This window comes from Oncorhynchus tshawytscha, linkage group LG06 (assembly GCF_018296145.1).
Source record: "Oncorhynchus tshawytscha isolate Ot180627B linkage group LG06, Otsh_v2.0, whole genome shotgun sequence".
NCBI lineage: Eukaryota > Metazoa > Chordata > Actinopteri > Salmoniformes > Salmonidae > Oncorhynchus > Oncorhynchus tshawytscha.
Window position 1 is genome coordinate 54,008,294 of NC_056434.1, and position 23,560 is coordinate 54,031,853.

Consider the following 23,560-nt stretch of genomic DNA (forward strand, 5'->3'; position numbering starts at 1 on the left):
ATGGGACCAACACTTTACATTTTGCGTTTATATTTTTGTTCAGTATACATGGCTGTCCATTCAGCACCATGGTCAGAGTCAACCGACGAAAGTACAGCCTAACAACCCCTACAGGTCCCTTCAGCACCATGGACAGCACCAATCACAATACCTAACCAATCTACATAGCTCTAATTTCAGCACAATGGACAGTACCACATCACATATATGTTTTCAGCACTCTTTTCAGACAGGATTAAAACAGTATTGCTGTTTGTTCAGCACCACCTGCCTACCACCAAACAGTCGGCAGAACCGAATACTCTCCTAATAGGAAACATAATAGATGGAGAGACATATGGCTATTTCCTAATTCATTGGAATTGTTACAATGTAGGACCAAAAATGTATCAGTGCACAGGCAGTCCACATTAGTCTATTTCTTAACATGAAACCTGAAATCCTACTTGATTAGCTCCATGCATAGGAAGACACTGAAATAATAGGCATATGTGTTAACTTTTGATCACTTAACCAGGCCAGATAAGCTAACAATACATACTATTCAGTTCATTTGTAGGCATATAGCTAACCTAAAATGCTTTACACAAACCTTGCAGGTGGAACGTTTATGACTACTTCCAAGACATTACTCAAAAAACAAGTTGACCTAGCGGCACTCACTGACTTACCCGAGGCCCCCTGCATCCATCCACAGATCTTATAGACGGTGGTGGTGGAGAACAGGAAGAAGAGAGTGAAAGAAGCAATGCAAGCTATCACCAGCATCATTGACATCCCGACGAAGAACGACGCAGCCTTGAACGCGGTGGAAGGGATCTGAGCGAACTCGGTGAAGGTCCCTGTGCAGTCGAGCTCCCTCTGGATCCCATCGCCGGTGCAGAAGTGGAAGAGGCCGAAATAGCCGGCCTGTGGGGTGTCCACGCCGTCCCCAATCCAATAGGGCTGGCTGAAGATCACCACGTTCAAGATGGCGAACAGGATGGTGAAGATGGCCCACAGGAGTCCGATGGCACGGGAGTTGCGGACATAGTTATGCTGGTATAGTTTAATGTCTTCCGAAGACATCGATGGGAGCATCGACGCAGCCGATCCGGGTATCATTGTAGCACAGTTTGTGTTGTATCCCAGTCCCGGTATTCTTATGAAGTAGGTAAGCCTATTAAAGTAGGTATATGAGCAAAGGGGGGCACTGACTAATTAATTAGTTGAGCAATGGAGGAGTCAGTAGATATGTTTGCTGAATAAATGCAACCCAAAGTAGCCTATGCACACATGCAACTGAATGAATCACATCAAAGGCAACATCTGGCAAGCATATTCAACTCATGAGGTCGCACCCCGATGCTGGCGCATAAACTGAATAGCCAAAAGCTAATCTGCAAGCTTGTGCCTTTATTTAGCCTAAATGATAACTCTGAGAATGTGGCGACTCCTGAACTAGCCTATATGAGAAATAATTCCCTCCCACCTTTCTCATAGGCTATGTATGGCCATCTAACCGTTTGTCAGACATCGCTTCTGGCACATGTCACTTGTATGCCTCCGGAATACCTCCTTGAAAACACAGCAAATATCAGATTGTTATTCGGATATTACCCATAACACATTACTCATTTTAATTAAATCAATATCAAATAATAAGGCCTTCCAATAGCTAATAGAACAGCAGTTTTTTGCAATAGCCTATGGCTCTATCCTAAGCAATGATAACGACAGTGACGGTGTCAAACCGGAGCAAACGAAACGCAATGTCTATGATGCCTTCTTGTATAGCCCAAATCACAATCCTGCGGGATAATTCACAGCATCTAGCGGGCTATAGATAACGCACAGCCCAGTCCAGGTAGTTGCTACAGAGATTTTTTTCACGAGCTACGGCAGCATCAGCAGCCTCCGTCAGTGATGCCGGAAGAAGGATGAGGAGGATGAGAGAAAAGAGAGAGACACGATACAATACCCTTTACCAGAGGAAGCCAACAGTGATGAGCGTGTCAGCGCTGACGGTGTTCAGTTCTCTCAATCTATAACAACTCTGTGTTTGTCTGTCCCATGAGCTGGTTTAATATAGGCTGTTACATTCTCAGCACTATCTTCAAAGATACATATAGCCTACGTGAAAAGCCGTCAAACACACTGACGCATCACAATCCACTCTAGCTCTGGTAGGCTACCCTCTGTAGGCTAGGCTACGGAATAGCATCCGGATGACAATCCCTCCTAAATCAATGCAATCAGATGATCCGAGCCATTCGTTCGTCGAAGTGGAGCCTATACAATAATCGCGGAATCGTTTTGCTCACGCGGCTCGGTCAGGGGTAAATTGTCCCTCACAGACAGATTCAGTTACACTGGCCCGGTTTGGTTAGTGCACGCGGCGCGCCTCCCCCGGTCTCCTTCCAAAATGGTAGACCGCTGCTGCTGTGTTCTTAACAGGGGCGGGGGGCAATATGTCTTGTATACTGAACAAAAATATAAACACAACATATAGAGTGTTGTTCCCATGTTTTAAGAGCTGAAATAAAAGATTCCAGAAATGTTCTATATGCACAAAAAGCTTATTTATCTCAAATGTTGTGCACAAATTTGTTTACATCCCTGTTAGTGAGCATTTATCCTTTGCCAAGATAATCCATCCATCTGACAGGTGTGGCATATCAATAAGGTGATTAAACAGCATGATCATTACACATGCACACCTTGTGCTGGGGATAAGGCCACTCTAAAATGTGCAGTTTTGTCACAACACCATGCCACGGGTGGCTCAAGTTTTGAAGGGAGCTTGCAATTGGCATGCTGACTCCAGGAATGTCCACCAGAGCTGTTGCCAGAGAATTTAATGTTAATTTGTCTACCATAAGCCACCTCCAACCTCATTTTAGAGACTTTGACAGTACGTCCAAACCGGCCTCACAACTGCAGACCACGTGTAACCACACTAGCCCAATATCTCCACATCCGGTTTCTTCACCCTCAGGATCGTCTTAGACCAGCCACCGACACAGCTGATGAAACTGAGGAGTATTTCTGTCTGCAATAAAGACCTTTTGTGGTGAAAAACACCAGTGGGTGGGCCTATGACCTCCCAGCTCCATCCATGGCTGCGCCCCTGCCTTGTCATGTGAAATCCCTAGATTAGGGCCTAATGAATTTATTTAAATTGACTGATGTCCTTTTATGAACAGTAACTGTTGCATTTTGCATGAATATTTTTGTTCAGTATAGATAAGGATAAGGAAGGACAACCGAGTGTGTTGGCGCCATTGAGGAAACAGAGTCACCTCACACCCATTTACCCATTTCCTAAAATGAAAACAGACATAAAAATGGATTACTATTCTCTTTTTAAATTATGCCCAGTTCACAAGGCCCCTTGGTGATGTGAGGCCTGAGGCAATTGCCTCTTCTGCCTAATGGTAAGTCCACCGCTGAGTGCTGGCATTCAAAGATATGATTTACCTGTGGCCACATAGTGATTGGATGACTGCTACTTTGTTCTTCAAAATGAATTATAAATTCATAGCCTAATATGCATAATGGTAGATGAACTCACATACATGTCTAATATTTTCACAGTATCCCATGCACACAGTGTTTAAGGTTTGCACATATGCAGTAACATTCAGATTTGGTTCAGTTTACAAGTTTGAAGTTTCATCCAATGAGGGATCACAGCTGGGGGGAGCAGGATGTTTCACAACACAGGAAGGAGATGATTTTGATCTGGATTACACAGGGTTCTAACCAACTGGCCCCTATTACATCATCATCATCATGATGACTCATCACCCAGCCATGGTTTAGCTGGTTAGTCAATACAAATCTTTCCCAAATTGCACCCTATTCCCTACATAGTGCACTACATTTGACCAAAGCCAGTCAAAAGTGATGCACTATAGGGAATAGGATGCTAGCTAGGATGCTGCTATGCAATGAGTAGCCATATAGCCTGTTCTGCCTTTGGATTAATACATAGATTCATACACAATATTTGGGGGGATGTGTGTGTTAAACATTTCTTTTAGGGCACATGATTGCCGTTATCCATGGTGCTGAGTGAAGAACCATGTAGGTTGGTGCTGTCCATGGTGCTAAACCAACACAGTAGCTAGTAGTTCTGTGAAAGGACTGCAATGGGGAGACTGCTTGTAGACCCCTAGCCCCTACTACACCCTCAGCAGATCTGAGGCAACATGGTAAGAGCTTCATCTTACCTTTTGAATGGCTGGGTCGGCATGGAAGGCAGGAAAACTATGGGCCTACTGGGGCTTGAGAAGAATGTATTCATTTATCTGTCGGTCTTACCATTATGTAGGCTAGTATCCTTTTGTGTTTTTTATGTAACATTTCAGTAGGCCTAGTCCAGGCTGGGAAGGCATGTTACACCAAACTAAAATATTACACACCCTACCCTCTCATTGAATTAACTAAAAAAGAAGGATTACCACCACAAATAACAATAACTGTAGCAACCCTGTATTTATAAACGTGGATATCAACTTTACCACTTCAGCAAGCTTTTGTGGCAGAGTCGATACCATGCAGGGCTCAGGGCCAGAAGATTGAGGGTTCGCCGGCCACCACAGACGAGCTCACTCTCCCTGTCTCATTACACTACGATCAGAGCCATCTGCAGACAATTATCATCTAGGCGCAGGCCTGGGCAACTCCAGTCCTCGGGGGCCTGATTGGTGTCGCACTTTTTCCCCAGCCCCAGCTAACACACCTGACTCCAATAATCAACTAATCATGACCTTCAGTTTGGAACACAATTAGTTTAAATCAGCTGTGTTTGCTAGGGATGGTGGAAAAGTGTGACACCAATCAGGCCCCCGAGGACTGGAATTGCCCAGGCCTGAAGGGGGGGAATTTGATTTTCAACATTTTGATGCTATATTTATAATTATATAAAATGTATGCTACCAATATTTTCTACCAACAGGTTTCTGTGCCGATAAGCAAAGCATAACTGCATACCGATTACCAACTTCGGGCGCTTCAACGTCATAGTTTGCATTTTCAACACCACAATCAAAAACAGTATGCCAATCTCAACAAACTATATCCCTCCCTACAAACTATATCCCTCCCTACAAAATATATCCCTCCCTACTTTGTACTCAGTATCAAAGGCTTGGCCAGACAACTTCTTAAGGTCATTCAACTATTTGTTGTTTTGTAACAGATGTCTCTTTCCATTCATCAGTGGCAGAGGCACAGTTCGGATGCTGGAATAATATCAGAGTGGAGTGGACCAACATGCACAGGTAGCCTACAGGAGACTTTTGAAGTACCCTAATCAGATTAAAACTTTGACTGGTTGTGTTTACGCCACACAAAACATAGAAAACATTTTAAAAGTTAAATGACAAGTATTTAGGCTATATTGAAGTGTTAGGTTCTAGGTGTGTGAGGAATAGAGAGGCAGACTGCGTGTTATGGTTTCCTGATTAACTGGGCCTGCTGAGCACATAGCCCTACAGTGCCTTCGGAAAGTATTCAGAACCTTCGACTTTTTCCACATTTTGTTACGTTAGATTTATTCTAAAATCTATAAAATACCCCATAATGACAAATCAAAGCAGGTTTTTAGAAATTTTGGCACATTTCTAAAAAAATTTAAAACTTAAATATTACATTTACATAATTATTCAGACCCTTTAGTACTTTGTTGAAGCACTTTTGGCAGCCATTACAGCCTCGATTCTTCTTGGGTATGACACTACAAGCTTGGCACACCTGCATTTGGGGAGTTTCTCCCATTATTCTTTGGAGATCCTCTCAAACTCAGTCAGGTTGGATGGGGAGCGTCGCTGCACAGCTATTTTTAGGTCTCTCCAGATATGTTAGATCGGGTTCAAGTCCGGGCTCTGGATGGACCACTCAAGGACATTCAGAGACTTGTCTCGGAGCCACTCCTGCATTGTCTTGGCTGTGTGCTTAGGTTCATTGTCCATTTGGAAGGTGAACCTTCACCTCAGTCTAAGCGCTCAGTCCTGAGCGCTCTGGAGCAGGTTTTTTTCATCTGTATTTTACTCCGTTCATCTTTACCTCGATCCTGACTAGACTCCCAGTCCCTGCCTCTGAAAAACATCCCCACAGCATGATGCTGCCACCACCATGCTTCACCGTAGGGATGGTGCTAGGTTTCCTCCAGACGTGACGCTTGGCATTCAGTCTAAAGAGTTCAATCTTGGTTTCATCAGACCAGAGAATCTTGTTTCTGTTTCTTATAGTCTGACAGTCATTTTGGTCCCTTTTGGCAAACTCCAAGCAGGCCGTCTGTGCCTTTTACTGAGAAGTGGCTTCCGTCTTGCCACTCTACCATAAAGGCCTGATTAGTGGAGTGCTGCAAATATGGTTATCCTTATGGTTCTCTCAACTCCACAGAGGAACTCTGGAGCTCTGTCAGAGTTACCATCGGGTTCTTGGTCAACTCCCTGACTAAGGCTCTTCTACATGGATTACTCAGTTTGGCCGGGAAGAGTCTTGGTGATTCCAAACTTCTTCCATTTCAAATCGAATCAAATCAAAGTTTATTTGTCACGTGCGCCGAATACAACAGGTGTTACAGTGAAATGCTTACTCTCAGGCTCTACCCAATGGTGCGGAACAAAAGGTGTGTGTGTGTGTGTGTGTGTGTGTGTGTGTGTGTGTGTGTGTAGGTAAGTAAAAGAAATAAAACAGTAGAGTAGGAAGGCTATATACAGACATCTGTTAGTCAGGCTTATTGAGGTAGTATGTACATGTTGGTATCGTTGAAGTGACTATGCATATATGATGAACAGAGCGTAGCAGAAGGGTAAAAAGAGTGTTTGGCGGGTGGTGGGACACAATGCAGATAGCCCGGTTAGCCAATGTGCGGGAGCACTGGTTGGTCGGGCCAATTTAGGTAGTATATACATGAATGTATAGTTAAAGTGACTATGCATATAAGATAAACAGAGAGTAGCAGCAGAGTAAAAGAGGGGTTGAGGGGCACACAATGCAAATTGTCTGGGTAACCATTTAGTTACCTGTTCAGGAGTCTTATGGCTTGGGGGTAAAAACTGTTGAGAAGCCTTTTTGTCCTAGAGTTGGCACTCCGGTACCGCGTGCCATGCGATAGTAGAGAGAACAGTCTATGACTGGGGTGGCTGGGGTCTTTTACCATTTTTAGGGCCTTCCTCTGACACCGCCTGGTGTAGAGGTCCTGGATGGCAGGCAGCTTTGCCCCAGTGATGTACTGGGCCGTACGCACTACCCTCTGAAGTGCCTAGCGGCCGGAGGCTGAGCAATTGCCGTACCAGGCAGTGATGCAACCGGTCAGGATGCTCTCGATGTAGCAGCTGTAGAGCCTTTTGAGGATCTCAGGACCCATGCCAAATCTTTTTAGTTTCCTCAGGGGGAATAGGCTTTGTCGTGCCCTATTCACGACTGTCTTGGTGTGTTTGGACCAATCTAGTCTGTTGTTGATGTGGACACCAAGTAATTTGAAGCTCTCAACCTGCTCCACTACAGCCCCGTCGATGAGAATGGGGATGTGCTCGGTGCTCCTTTTCCTGTAGTCCACAATCATCTCCTTAGTCTTGGTTACGTTGAGGGATAGGTAGCTATTCTGGCACCACCCAGCCAGGTCTCTGACCTCATCCCTATAGGCTGTCTCGTCGTTGTCGGTGATCAGGCCTACCACTGTTGTGTCGTCAGCAAACTTAATGATGGCGTTGGAGTTTGCCTGGCCATGCAGTCGTGGGTGAACAGGGACTTCAGGAGGGGACTGAGCACGCACCCCTGGGGAGCTCCTGTGTTGAGGATCAGCGTGGCAGATGTGTTGCTACCTACCCTCATTTAATAATGATGTAGGTGTAGGCCACTGTGTTCTTGGGGACCAAGATCTGTGCCTCGACAAAATCCTGTCTCGGACCTCATGGCTTAATTTTTGCTCTGACATGTACTGTCAACTGTGGGTCCTCATATAGACATGTGTGTCTTTCCAAATCATGTCCAATCAATGCAACTTACCACAAGTGGACTCCAATCAAGTTGTAGAAACATCTCAAGGATGATCAATTGGAAGCAATATGCATCTGAGCTCAATTTCGTTTGTCATAGCAAAATGTCTGAATATTTAGAGGGTAGTGAGGTCTGCACAACGCATCACCGGGGGTAAACTACCTGCCCTCCAGGACACCTACACCACCCGATGTTACAGGAAGGCCATAAAGATCATCAAGGACATCAACCACCCGAGCCACTGCCTGTTCACCCCGCTATCATCCAGAAGGCGAGGTCAGTACAGGTGCATCAAAGCTGGGACCGAGAGACTGAAAAACAGCTTCTATCTCAAGGCCATCGGACTGTTAAACAGCCACCACTAACATTGAGTGGCTGCTGCCAACACTCTGACACTGACACTGACTCAACTCCAGCCACTTTAATAATGGGAATTGATGGGAAATGATGTAAATATATCACTAGCCACCTTAAACAATGCTACCTTATATAATGTTACTTACCCTACATTATTCATCTCATATGCATACGTATATACTGTACTCTATATCATCGACTGCATCCTTATGTAATACATGTATCACTAGCCACTTTAACTATGCCACTTTGTTTACATACTCATCTCATATGTATATACTGTACTTGATACCATCTACTGTATCTTGCCTATGCTGCTCTGTACCATCACTCATTCATATATCCTTATGTACATATTCTTTATCCCCTTACACTGTGTATAAGACAGTAGTTTTGGAATTGTTAGTTAGATTACTTGTTGGTTATTACTGCATTGTCGGAACTAGAAGCACAAGCATTTCGCTACACTCGCATTAACATCTGCTAACCATGTGTATGTGACAAATAAAATTTGATTTGATTTGAATATTTATGTAAATAAGGTATTTCTGTTTTTTATTTGTAATAAATGTACAAACATTTATAAAAAACGGTTTTCGCTTCGTAATTGTTTCATATTGTGTGTGGATTGCTGCGGTTATAGTTTAAAAAAAAAACAATTTTAGAATAAGGCTGTAACGTAACAAAATGTGGAAAAAGTCACTGTGGCCACATTATTATACAACTTGGGAGAATGCTGATCCGCAACAGACAGCGCATCTCAGTATCAGACGTAAAAATACAGCCAGACTGCCCTGCTATTGGGCCGTTCTAGACCTTATAAACTGTCATGAATAGACCCACTACTGATCCAAATGGAATGAAACACCTGTTCTGTTCTTTCATGTGCAATGATGCACCTGGCCTCTCTACTGCCAATCAGCTATTCCTCTATGTTCTTGTGGATTTATATAGAAAATTGGCGCATGACCGGTTGTGATACCAAGGTCAACTGTGAACCAACTATATAAATTTGGGGACAGGTCGAAACACATTAAGCTTTCATGGACATTTAGCTAGCTTGCTGTTTTGTCCTGGGAGATGAACATGGGTTGCGATTCTACCTTAGGTGCATATGGTCCTTTTTTATGTTTCTGGATCTTTGTGAAGTTTTGACCAATTTTAGGTCACACAGAATCATGTGCTCTGTACTCACGGCAACCTTTCCACTGATGAAGGGGATAACCTTATTTGTTTTTGTTTGGTTTTCTTTGATTGATATCTCCTCGTTTATTCTTCTTCTTCTATGGATTTTAAATGGCGGTTGGCAACCAAGTTTAAGGTGTATTACTGCCACCAATGGGACTGGAGTGTGGACCTTGTTCATCTTTCAATCACCCATGTGGGTATATGCTTGTAAAAAACAATGAGTAGATGAGAGAGGTGGGACTTGCAGCGCGTCAAGTTCTGTTTTGGCGCCTGGCTACGCAGAGATGATTGAATAACATATATGTGCACTCAACTTGGGCGGTCTGGTCAGCATGTTATTCTTGGAAGACATGGACATAGCTTTTATTTATTTGCATGAAGTTCAGCTTTCCCCAACTTTGCCCTGTTCACACGACCCTGCCCTTATTCCCCTCACCCAATGGTCCCCCGGCCCACTTCACTTCCCTGTATTGAACATTAATTGGGCTCTGTTGTTTCATTGCCCCCAATGAGTTATGTGGAAATGAACTGTTAGACTGGTATATTGACCTGTGTTATAGTAAGCACCCGGAAAAGCGTAGTGCATTAGGGAAGTAAACAAGTCTGTCTGGCTGTCTGCCGGAAATTATGCACCTATTAATCCAGCCTGTAGATGGCCCTGTTGCACTTGTTATAAAGCCTCCATTGACATGCAGTATTCTAGTTTGCCAGCAGGGGTCAATACAAACTCACACTAGACAGAGCCATAGATACAGTATCTCAATTTTGGAGAATTTTAGAAGAGGAATATTCAAATCTTTCTCTACAAGGTCTGGGTGTACCGCTGTATTTCTGTTCTACTTGATAATTAATTGCACCCACCTGTTGTCCATGGTCTAAATCAGTACCTGCCTAGGACAGGAGGTTGCTGACACCTTAATTGGGGAGAATGGGCTTGTGGTAATGGCAGGGGTGGAATGGGTGGAATGGTATCAAATACATGGTTTCCATGTGTTTGATGCCATTTCATTCGCACCCTTCCAGACATTATTATGAGCCGTCATCCACTGCTTCTTAGAGGGTAGAACTTACAATGCTGTACGTTGCTTTATCCAAAGCAACTTACAGCATTCATTCATAAATTTTATGTATGGCTGATCTAGGGAATCAATTCAGCTATTCTTGATTCAGCTATTCTGCGATTTCCCCACTGCAGCTTACTAAGACTTGGAGCAGGGTTGGCCAACACAGGGTTTAAGGAATTTGAAGGAAAGGGGCATAATCAGACAGAGACGCAGGCATTAGGCCCAGACAGGGCCAGACCAATGGACCAAACGATGCAGAAGGCATACATGGGTTCAAATAGTATTCAAAATATTTGAAATACTTAAGCTGTGATTGTTTGAGCTTGCCTGCAGCAATGGAACCAATGAACTAGTTCCAAAAGTGCAAACTAATCTCGCCTTCCAAATTCTATTTTATCTTTATTGAACTAGGCAAGTCAGTTAGAAACAAATTCTTATTTTCAATGACAGCCTAGGAACAGTGGGTTAACTGCCTGTTCAGGGGCAGAACGACAGATTTGTACCTTGTCAGCTCAGGGGTTTGAACTTGCAACCTTCCGGTTACTAGTCCAACGCTCTAACCACTAGGCTACCCTAAATACTATTTGAACCCAAGTTTTGGAGACAGGGATGAGGTGGGAAACAGACAGGAAAGAGAGGGGAGGAATTAAAGAGACAAAGAGGACAGAGATGGTGCCTGTGAGAGTTGGTGGGAAAGAATAGCTGGGAGAGGATGAGAGAGATTTGGGGGCAGCTGCCTCAACTAAAGGGATGAAAGATAGCCAGTAAACATCCACTACTGTTGACTGAAAACACAGTAGCAGTGTACTGTATTGCTGAACACAATCAGTGTGTGTCTGTGTATGTATGTGTGTGTGTAGGAGTGCCAGAGAGAGAATGCCTGGGTGGAAAGAGATAATGGGGAGGTCGTGGGGAGGTTTGTTTTGTTTTCTCTGTGTGTGTATGTGTGTGCGTGTATTGTTGTGAATTGAGATGGATGGTTTCTTGTGTCTCTTATCTTATGTTTTCTGGTACTGGTCCCTGTTCGTTGTTTGTGATGTTGTTGGTGAGCTCTGTGTTCTAAATAATGTTCTAAGAATTGTTCTAATATTCCTGTCTTCTTAAAGCTCTGTGATGGTCATTGAACTCTCTAGGTTTGGTCATTTGTCGATTAGCATTTTGCCCACACGCTTCAAGAGCCTACGTACGAAACAGAAGACATTGGTTTCAAATACTAGATGGACAGTAAGTTATTTTGATACTGTGTGTCCCAGTGAATAAACATTTAAAAGATGTTGTTTAATATGAGTGATCAACACCAATTGAGAGAATGGAGCCTAGAAGGCAGATAAAGTTTTTCAAGTGATTGAGTATTTTTATTTTTCAAGAGAATGCACAGCAAATAATAGTCTACACTCTAAGAAAGATCTAGAACCTAAAATGGTTCTTCGGCTGTCCCTATTGGATAACCCTTTGAAGAACCCTTTTTGGTTCCAGGTAGAACCCATTTGGGTTCAATGTAAAACAATTTCTACAAAGGGTTCTACATGGAACCCAAAAATGTTCTACCTGAAACCAAAAAGGGTTCTCCTATGGGGACAGTCAAAGATCCCTTTTGGAACCCTTTTTCTAATAGTGTATTTGGTACACAGGAGTCTGGTATTATTATTGTTGTTGATGCTAAATGGTTTGTCCCCCCAGAGACTCAAGTTCTACAGACTGACACGTTGGGTTGTGAGTGACATTCCGGGCTTGTTGTTGTTGAAAACAAGCTGGCCTATTGTAGAGGTAACCTCTACTGTGTCCCACAACTAACCACTCTTTCTGTTTGTGTGTGCATACTTGTCTCTCTCCGTGTTTGTGTGTGTGTGAGCTCGCATCTGTGTCAATATGTGTGTGTGTGTGTGTCTGCTCTATTGTAGATGCTCTACCCCTACTGCTACCCACAACCACTCTCTCACACACTGTTTACCATGACAATACCGTCTCTGGCACTTTCCCTGGCTGTAACTGTCATTCCCTCTTGTCCTTATGTCATTTCATTGTAATTAGCTAGTGTTTTCATATTTCCTTAAGCCCCGTCGTTCATTTTGGCATTTCCCTCCTCTGGTTCCTTTCATCTGTTACTGGGGGATCATACAGAGAGGCTGCCAAAAGTTTGGTGTATTGTGTGTGTGTGTTGTGGTGCGCTCCCGACTCGAGGATAATAAACCCGGCAGTAAACAAAAGATAAAATAGCCAAAGCAGAAGAGGGGGCAAAATCAACACAATGAAAATCTGTTGGATGGATACTGTGCTGACTGTTGGAGTGTGTCAATCTTGAATCTTTCTCAGGCATTTGTGAAGAGCTATGAGAGCTACAGTATCTATTGGAGTTTGGGACATGTCTTTGTGGAATTGTATAGTCTGCTTTGTTTAGTCAAAAGAGGCTGTGAGATCGATGTGTGTCAATAGTCTGCCTTCCCATTGGGCACAGATTCCAATTCAACATCTATTCTACGTTGGGTCAACATAATTTCATTGAAATTACATGGAAACAACGTTGATTCAACCAATGTGTGCCCAGTGGGTTTATTGTAAGTCAGTTGCAACTAAGTCCTCAATGTTTATAGATCTATGATTGAACTTGGTTTAGAATAGTTCTGTCACGATGATCGTCTGCTAAAAGCTGGCCAGCAGAGGCAAGAACGGGTTCAAAGTAGGGTTGCAAAATTTCCCCAAATTCCCATATTTTTCGGAAATCCTGTTTGGAAGATTCAGAGCATCAAGAGAGAAAATGCAGGAAATCCCTGAATCCTCCAACTGGGGTTTCCGGAAAACTTAAGAAGTGTGGGAAAGTTACATGTTTTATTTTAAACCCTAGTACTATAGGTTCACATATCAGGTTACGAGTAATCTCATTATGCCCTATAGTAGTTGTGGAGTTAAATCAAGGCCTATTCGGAAGCACTGTTAGAGGATCATGGTATCATGTCCCAGACTGGTTTGAAGTGTATGTCTACTCTGTGTCCTGTCCAGGCCTGTTACTACTATCTGTGTCTTCCCTGTTGGGAAGTGGGGCCTTCTGTCTCTGTGTCCTCTCCAGGCCTGTTACTACTATCTGTGTCTTCCCTGTTGGGAAGTGGGGCCTTCTGTCAGTGTCCTCTACAGGCCTGTTACTACTGTCTGTGTCTTCCCTGTTGGGAAGTTGGGCCTTCTGTCAGTGTCCTCTCCAGGCCTGTTGCTACTATCTTTGTCTTCCCTGTTGGGATTTTGGGCCTTCTGTCAGTGTCCTCTACAGGCCTGTTACTACTATCTTTGTCTTCCCTGTTGGGAAGTTGGGCCTTCTGTCTCTGTGTCCTCTCCAGGCCTGTTACTACTATCTTTGTCTTCCCTGTTGGGAAGTGGGGCCTTCTGTCTCTGTGTCCTCTCCAGGCCTGTTACTACTGTCTGTGTCTTCCCTGTTGGGAAGTTGGGCCTTCTGTCTCTGTGTCCTCTCCAGGCCTGTTACTACTATCTTTGTCTTCCCTGTTGGAAAGTGGGGGCTTCTGTCTCTGTGTCCTCAGCCTCTCACAACTTCTCAGGTTATCTCTGACATTCCATGTTTACTACTGTCGCTATGTTAGTAATACTCGAATTAGACTGATAATACATGGTGGTGTGCAAATGAGGCTCCTTGCATAGTTTGTGTGTGTGCGTGTGCGTGTGTGTGTGTGTGTGTGTGTGCGTGTGTGCGTGTGTGTGTGTGTGTGCGTGCGTGCGCGCGCATGAGTGTGCGTGTCTGTGTTTCTCACTGTTTGTACAGCATGTTCTGCCATAGAGCAAACCAGGGAATTTGGGGCTGTAGCTGGTCTATGGCGAATACCTCTTTCGAATACTTCCTAGCTCTATCAGTTGCAGTATTAGCATACTGTAGGCCCCTTCAATTCACACTGACATACTTTTTGAGTTTTTAAACCCTAAAGCGCTGGCTGTCATTTATGAAGGTTAGTGAGGGCTCACTCAGTCTATATTCGCAGAGCGAGAGCCAGCTCAGTAATAGCCAGGAAAATATCAGTTGTAATATTCATCTTATTTGACGGAGCCAGTCAAAGCTTGAGGCCAAACATACTTTTACATCTCCCTCTTTCTATTATTGGTGGTATGTTTACTGGGCTTATAACATCAGAAAACCATTTAGCATAGGTATGGCATAACCATGTTTTTATTGTTATTATATATATATATATATATATATATATATATATATATATATATATATATATTATTTCTTAGTAAAAGGTAGAAGGCTAGTGATGTGAGCAAAATGTGTGCTGAGTATAGGGTTGAACCTAATTTTTGTGCCACTAGATGGCAGAATGCCCTTGCCTCCTTACTTTGGCTGGGCTGCTCTACTGCTGTAGGAGTCGAACCAAGTAACCAAAAAAGTGTTAAACAAATCAAAATATATTTGAGATTCTTCATCAAAGTAGCCACCCTTTGCTTTTACAACAGCTTTGCACACTCTTGACATTCTCTCAACCAGCTTCATTAAGAAATATTTCCCCAACAGTCTTGAAGGAGTTCCCACATATGCTGAGCACTTGTTGGCTGCTTTTCCTTCACTCTGCAGTCCAACTCATCCCAAACCATCTCAATTTGGTTGAGGTCTGATTGGCTCCAATCCATGAAGAAGGAAAGAAATTCCACAAATTAACTTTTAACAAGGCACACCTTGATAAATTACTACCTCATGAAGCTGGTTGAGAGAATTCCAAGAGTGTGCAAAGCTGTCATCAAGGTGAAGGGTGGCTACTTTGAAGAATCTCAAATATACAATCTATTTTTATGATGGAAAAAAACGTGGGTTACTACATGATTCCATATGTGTTATTTCATTGTTTTGATGACTTCACTATTATTCTACGAAGTAGAAAATAGTTTAAAAAAAATGTAAAAACCTGGAATGAGTAGGTGTGTGCAAACTTTTGACTGGTACTGTACATTATTTTTACTATCAAACATGCATGTTTTAATAACTCCCTCTCGATGAAATACATGTAGGCCTTTTAAAAAGAATATTACTTTATTATCCATTGTCTATATGACAAACAGACATTTCCCACACACACAGACACACACACACACACACACACACACGCGTGAAGCTATTTATTGTGTGCATACACACACACAGACCGATAATGGTTATGGATTGAATAATACAGTATGTTACAATGCACTGATTTGCCTTGCTTTCTCGTTTACCAAGCATCCTACATATTAAATGTTGTTTGACACATGATTCGTAAACAACAGGTGTAGACTAACAGTGACATGCTTACTTACACCGCAGTAAGTGAATGCACTTTTCATTTTTTAAATTCCTGACAGTGATTGTGAATCTGAGGTTGCCCTTGAAGAAACCCAGCCAAACAGATGGTGCAAGAGCTTCCCTTTCAAATGTAATATGATTATGATTAATATAGGCTATGTGCTCATTCAAGAGCTATTGGGATAGGGATGCAGTGTGTTGGCCATGTGTAGCAAATGGGGATGGGCGGTGTGTGTATGCTTGTGTGTCTGTGTGTAAGAGCGAGAGAGAATGAGGGAGAGTAAATGGGATGTCGGTGGGCTGATATGAGTGTGTGTTAGTCAGTCAAGCTGTGCCAGCCACGGAAATCAAATCATATGAAATCACTTTCGGGGTTGGTCAGTCAGTAGTAAATCTGGCAACCATCGCTAACCTACCTACCCGAAACCTCAACACATTCCTCTATGATTTTAGCCATCTTATGCCACGATTTTGCTGTCCCAGAGAAAATGTCCATATCGCAGGCAAATTCTTAGGTTGTAAACGATTTTCAGACATGTTCGCTCTATCAGTGTGACAGGGTCTAGGTCTGCTGATTCAGTACCACTACAGTCTTGGCTCGTTCAGTGTGACAGGGTCTAGGTCTGCTGATTCAGTACCACTACGTCTTGGCTGGTTCAGTGTGACAGGGTCTAGGTCTGCTGATTAACCTGTTATGGCTGCATCCCTTTGTTCTCAATTTCCACCTGAAGACATACCCTAATCTACAGTGGGGCAAAAAAGTATTTAGTCAGCCACCAATTGTGCAAATTCTCCCACTTAAAAATATGAGAGAGGCCTGTAATTTTCATCATAGGTACACTTCAACTATGACAGACAAAATGAGAAAAAAAATCCAGAAAATCACATTGTAGGATTTTTTATGAATTTATTTGCAAATTATGGTGGAAAATAAGTATTTGGTCAATAACAAAAGTTTATCTCAATACTTTGTTATATACCCTTTGTTGGCAATGACAGAGGTCAAATGTTTTCTGTAAGTCTTCACAAGGTTTTCACACACTGTTGCTGGTATTTTGGCCCATTCCTCCATGCAGATCTCCTCTAGAGCAGTGGTGTTTTGGGGCTGTTGCTGGGCAACACAGACTTTCAACTCCCTCCAAAGATTTTCTATGGGGTTGAGAACTGGAGACTGGCTAGGCCACTCCAGGACCTTGAAATGCTTCTTACGAAGCCACTCCTTCGTTGCTCGGGCGGTGTGTTTGGGATCATTGTCATGCTGAAAGACCCAGCCACGTTTCATCTTCAATGCCCTTGCTGATGGAAGGAGGTTTTCACTCAAAATCTCACGATACATGGCCCCATTCATTCTTTCCTTTACACGGATCAGTCGTCCTGGTCCCTTTGCAGAAAAACAGCCCCAAAGCATGATGTTTCCACCCCCATGCTTCACAGTAGGTATGGTGTTCTTTGGATGCAACTCAGCATTCTTTGTCCTCCAAACACGACGAGTTGAGTTTTTACCAAAAAGTTATTTTTTGGTTTCATCTGACCATATGACATTCTCCCAATCTTCTTCTGGATCATCCAAATGCTCTCGAGCAAACTTCAGACGGGCCTGGACATGTACTGGCTTAAGCAGGGGGACATGTCTGGCATTGCAGGATTTGAGTCCCTGGCGGCGTAGTGTGTTGCTGATGGTAGGCTTTGTTACATTGGTCCCAGCTCTCTGCAGGTCATTCACTAGGTCCCCCCCGTGTGGTTCTGGGATTTTTGCTCACCGTTCTTGTTATCATTTTGACCCCACGGGGTGAGATCTTGTGTGGAGCCCCAGATCGAGGGAGATTATCAGTGGTCTTGTATGTCTTCCATTTCCTAATAATTGCTCCCACAGTTGATTTCTTCAAACCAAGCTGCTTACCTCTTGCAGATTCAGTCTTCCCAGTCTGGTGCAGGTCTACAATTTTGTTTCTGGTGTCCTTTGACAGCTCTTTGGTCTTGGCCATAGTGGAGTTTGGAGTGTGACTGTTTGAGGTTGTGGACAGGTGTCTTTTATCCTGATAACAAGTTCAAACAGGTGTCATTAATACAGGTAACGAGTGGAGGACAGAGGAGCCAGGTCTGTGAGAGCCAGAAATCTTGCTTGTTTGTAGGTGACCAAATACTTATTTTCCACCATAATTTGCAAATAAATTCATTAAAAATCCTACAATGTGATTTTCTGGATTTTGTTCTCTAATTTTGTCTGTCATAGTTGAAGTGTACCTATGATGAAAATTACAGGCCTCTCTCATCTTTTTAAGTGGGAGAACCTGCACAATTGGTGGCTGACTAAATACTTTTTTGCCCCACTGTGTGTGTGTATATATATATATATATATATATATATATATATATATATATATATATATATATATATATATATATATATATATATATATATATATATATATATATATATACACACACACACACAGTATACAGTATATATATATATATATATACACACACACAAACCAAACACACACAAACAAACCACACATTTCATTGCAAATTTAAAAAAAAAAATATATATATATATTTATATTTCATAAAACGGCATTAGCACTTACCCGTCCAGAAGTACGTCCTGTCCCTGCAGAAACTCAGTTCCTGTTTGAATCATAACACTCAAAGATTCCTCAAACAAAAAAATCGGTCTCACTTTCACTTTTTCACTTTCACTTTAGAGTTTGACTTCGCTTTTCCTGATTTATTCGCCATTATATCTTCAATGAAATCGTTGAAAATACAACCTTCCGAAATACAGCTGTGCGTAACAAGCCTCACAGCAACTCCTCTGATCGTCAAGGTGAGAATGGAGTTTGTTACGCAATAACAAACAAGGAATGGTGCTCCAACCCAAAACCATTACATACTGGCCTTTACCTCAGCTCATTGGCTATCTACCCAGCTAGATTTCAAGAAGATCAGTGGTCATTGGGCAGAAATACAGTCCATCAACGAAGCTTCGCTAAAATGATGGCGTGGTAGTCATTGCTCGTTGTCTTCAAATCAGCTCACTTCGGTCAATACTCCCCGCAAAAAAAACAATTACTTTTGGCTATGTTGCAAACATCCGGAGGAATGCACTGAAACCAACCATGACTAGATAAACAATTGTTTACGGTGTGTAATCACGTCGAATGCTCCGTAAAAAAATTGATAGAGATGGAATTCACGGCACAAACAGGTTACAAATGTTTCGATTTAAGCTATAAAAATGGATTTTATCAAAGAAAACGGCACTTCATTTGATCACTGGGACCCTCAGGAAGAGAAATAAGAGCAAGATATCAGAATGTAAGTCATAATTTTACCTTCAGATGTGAGTGTGTAAAAACTGTCATGGCGAAAAATGTTTCTGTTGTTGATTGCTCTTCTCAAACAAAAGCATGGGATTTGTTCTCTGTAGTAGCTATTTTAAAATCGGAAAACGTAGTTTGATTACCAAGATCCTAGTCTTTTGAAGGATGTAAGACACTTGCATTTTCAAGAATGTTTAATGTTACGACGTTGTATTTTTAGTTGTCACTCTGAAATTTCCCCTGATGTTGGTCCCTGTATGGGGATCGCAGCCATAAATTAAGTACCACTATGTGCGGTTGTAGGCTCCAACAAAGTACTGGCACTGTCAGAAATGTTGTCTAGTGTGGCTTGTGTTACAAGCCGATCCTGGGGACTGACCAATAACACTGATAATGCACAAAATAATATGATTGTTGTGTTTAGTCAGATTAGTATAATAGTTGAATGTAATAGCAGTTGATAATATTTTATTTAAATGTATTACTGCTTTTCAAGAAGAAGAATTTCCCTAATTATCTTGTTTACATGACAAATCGGAAATCAGCCTGATCAGCCTGATAAATGCACAAAAATGAACTTTCTCCCTCAGTGACCATGTTTTTTTTTGTAAGCCGATATGATTCTTAGCTCAGACATACTATTTCTAAGCTGCATACTTTCAGTTTTTCGAACTCGGGAGGCTTTGGCACTGTGTTGCTGGGGCTGGCACATGAATAGATCAAATCCACCTCTGCAGTTGACGTAGCCTACTTCAGCTGACGCAAACTGAAGCAAATCGTACAATCTGGCCAGGTTGGAAATTTGGTAACATCGCACAGTGTGACCTGTAAAAATCGTAAAAGACTGGATCCGATGTACAGTCGTAGCCAAAGGTTTTGAGAATGACACAAATATTAATTTTCACAAAGTCTGCTGCCTCAGTTTGTATGATGGCAATTTGCATATACTCCAGAATGCTATGACGAGTGATCAGATGAATTGCAATAAATTGCAAAGTCCTTGGAATCATTGTTCTTCCTCTGTCAATCATGGTTAACTGAAAAGAAACACGTGCCGTCATCATTGCTTTGCACAAAAAGGGCTTCACAGGCAAGGAAATTGCTGCCAGTAAGATTGCACCTAAATAAACCATTCATCAAATCATCAAGAACTTCAAGGAGAGCGGTTCAATTGTTGTGAAGAAGGCTTCAGGGCGCCCAAGAAAGTCCAGCAAGCACCAGGACCGTCTCCTAAAGTTGATTCAGCTGCGGAATCGGGGCACCAACAGTACAGAGCTTGCTCAGGAATGGCAGCAGGCAGGTGTGAGTGCATCTGCACGCACAGTGAGGTGAAGACTGTTGAAGGATGGCCTGGTATCAAGAAGGGCAGCAAAGAATCCACTTCTCTCCAGGAAAAACATCACTGATATTCTGCAAAAGGTACAGGGATTGGACTGCTGAGGACTGGGGTAAAGTCATTTTCTCTGATGAATCCCCTTTCCGATTGTTTGGGGCATCCGGAAAAAAGCTTGTCCAGAGAAGAAAAGGTGAGAGCAACCATCAGTCCTGTGTCATGCCAACAGTAAAGCATCCTGAGACCATTCAGGTGTGGGGTTGCTTCTCAGCCAAGGGAGTGGGCTCACTCACAATTTTGCCTAAGAACACAGCCATGAATAAAGAATGGTACCAACACATCCTCCGAGAGAAACTTCTCCCAGCCATCCAGGAACAGTTTGGTGACGAACAACTCCTTTTCCAGCATGATGGAGCACCTTGCCATAAGGCAAAAGTGATAACTAAGTGGCTCAGGGAACAAAACATTGATATTTTGGGTCCATGGCCAGGGAACTCCCCAGACCTTAACCCCATTGAGAACTTGCGGTCAATCCTCAAGAGGCGGGTGGACAAACAAAAACCCACAAATTCAAACAAACTCCAAGCATTTACTTTGCAAGAATGGGCTGCCATCAGTCAGGATGTGGCCCAGAAGTTAATTGACAGCGTGCCAGGGCGGATTGTAGAGGTCTTAAAAAAGAAGGGTCAACACTACAAATGTTGACTCTTTGCATCAACTTCATGTAATTGTCAAGAAAAGCCTTTGACACTTCTGAAATGCTTGTATTTATACTTCAGTATTCAATAGTAACATCTGACAAAATATCTAAAGACACTGAAGCAGCAAACTTTGTGGAAATTAATATTTGTGTCATTCTCAAAACTTTTGACCACGACTGCACAGTGTGGGAAGGCCTTTACCAGCCTTACCATTCAGACTTACCAAGTCTTTAGGAAAAACCGTAGATTGGGAATAATTTGGGAATGCCACAGGCAAGGTTTCAGATTCTCCAGAAGAAAAGTCTCTCAGTTCAAACACATGAATTGACTTTACCTCTCTCTCTCTCTCTCTCACACACACACACACACACACACACACACACACACACACACACACACACACACACACACACAGATACACAGAGAGGGAGAGAGTGTGAGGAATGGTATTGTATGTGTGTGTGTGGCTGGTTGACATTGCGGCTGCATGGGCCAGGCTGACTCTGCGTTTGCTTGATGTGCGTGTCTGAGTGAGAGCCAAGCATCAGGAGCAGCCAGCTATGTGTACCCCTAAATGGGACAAAGACCTGCATCTGGGGAGACGTATCACTGCAACACCAGGTCATACCCACAGCCACCTTCACCGACTGACAGCCCAACCGCGCTGACTGACACAACAGGGCTCTCGAACCACATACCTCTCTCTCTCTCTGTCTCCATTTCCCTCTCTCTCCACCCCTCTCTCCTTTTCTTTCCCTTCTATCTCTAAATCTGTCCACCAATGCATCATAATTTCTCTCTCCCAGCCCCCCTCCTCTTCCCTCTCTCCCTCCATCTTTGCTTCATCCCTCCTTCCTACTCTCTCCCTCCATCCCTGCCCCATCCCTCCTTTCCACTCTCTTCCACATCCCTCCTTTCCACCCTCTGCCTCCATCCCTGCTCCATCGCTCATTTATACTCTCTGCCTCCATCCCTCTGTCCCTCCTTCTCCCTCTCTCCCTCCATCCCTGCTCCATCCCTCCTTCCCACTCTCTTCCTCCATCCATCCTTTGAACTCTCCCTCCATCCCTCCTTTCCACTCTCTACCTCCATCCCTGCTCCATCCCTTCTCTCCACTCTCTTTCCATCCCTGCTTCATCCCTTCTTTACACTCTCTACCTCCATCCCTGATCCATCCCTCCTTTCCACTCTCCCCCTCATTCCTGCTCCATCCCTTCTTTCCACTATCTACCTCCATCCCTGCTACATCCCTCCTTTCCACTCTATTCCTCCATCCATCCTTTGCACTCTCTACCTTCATCCCTCCTTTTCACTCTCTCCCTCATCCCTGCTCCATCCCTTCTTTACACTCTCTACCATCCCTGCTCCATCCCTCCTTTCCACTCTCTCCCTCCATCCCTGCTCCATCTCTCCTTTCCACTCTCTCCCTCCATCCCTGCTCCATCCCTTCTTTCCACTCTCTCCCTCCATCCCTACTCCATCCCTCCTTTCCACTCTCTCCACATCCCTACTCCATCCATTCTTTCCACTCTCTCCCTCCATCCCTACTCCATCCCTCCTTTCCACTCTCTCCACATCCCTACTCCACCCATTCTTTCCACTCTCTCCCCCCATCCCTACTCCATCCCTTCTTTACACTCTCTCCCTCCATCCCTGCTCCATCCCTTCTTTACAATCTCTCCCTCATCTCTGCTCCATCCCTCCTCTGTCAAGCCCTGATCTGTTTCACCCGTCCCTTTGATTTTCTTCACCCCCTCCAGGTGTCGCTTATTTTCCCCAGTGTATTTATCCCTGTGTTTCTGTCTCTCTGTGTCTGTTCATCTAATATGTTTAGTCAAGTCAACCAGCATGGTTTCTCTATTCTCTTTTGCTAGTCTTCCCGGTGTTGACCACTGCCTGACTCTGGACTCTACTTTCCCCCCTGCCTGATCATCCTATCTGCCCTGACCTTGAATGTGCCTGTCCATCGGTACCTATTGGACTCTGAACTGGTTTTGGCCTTTTGCCTGTACACGACCATTCTCTTGCCTACCCCTTTTTGTATTAATAAACATTTTAAGACTCCATCCATCTGCCTCCTGGGTCTGCATCTGGGTCTCGCCCTCTCCCTCCATTCCTGTTCCTCCCTCTCTCCCTCCATCTCTCCTTTCCACTCTCTCCCTCCCTCCCAGCTCCATCCCTTCTTTCCACTCTCTCCCTGCATCCCTCCTTTCTGTCTCCATCCCTCTTTTCCACTCTCTCCCTCATCCCTCCATCCCTCCTCCCTCTCTCCCTCCATCCCTCCTTTCCTCTATCTCCCTCCTTCCCTGCTCATCCCTCTTTTCCAC

General features: G+C 43.5%; 1 protein-coding gene across 3 annotated transcripts in view; it reads right to left on the reverse strand.

Annotated features, from left to right (window-relative positions):
• LOC112232335 (LHFPL tetraspan subfamily member 3 protein) overlaps positions 1-2,405 on the reverse strand; it is a 63,333-nt gene extending 60,928 nt beyond the window's left edge. For 2 of the 3 annotated variants that reach the window (XM_024399302.2, XM_024399303.2), the window contains exon 1: positions 672-2,405. In XM_024399302.2, coding sequence (XP_024255070.1) covers positions 672-1,104 — 433 coding nt within the window. In that variant the 5' untranslated portion in view covers positions 1,105-2,405. The remainder of the gene's footprint in view (positions 1-671) is intronic. The other variant, XM_042323404.1, reaches the window with a different exon arrangement.
• Between the last annotated feature and the right edge of the window lie 21,155 nt (positions 2,406-23,560).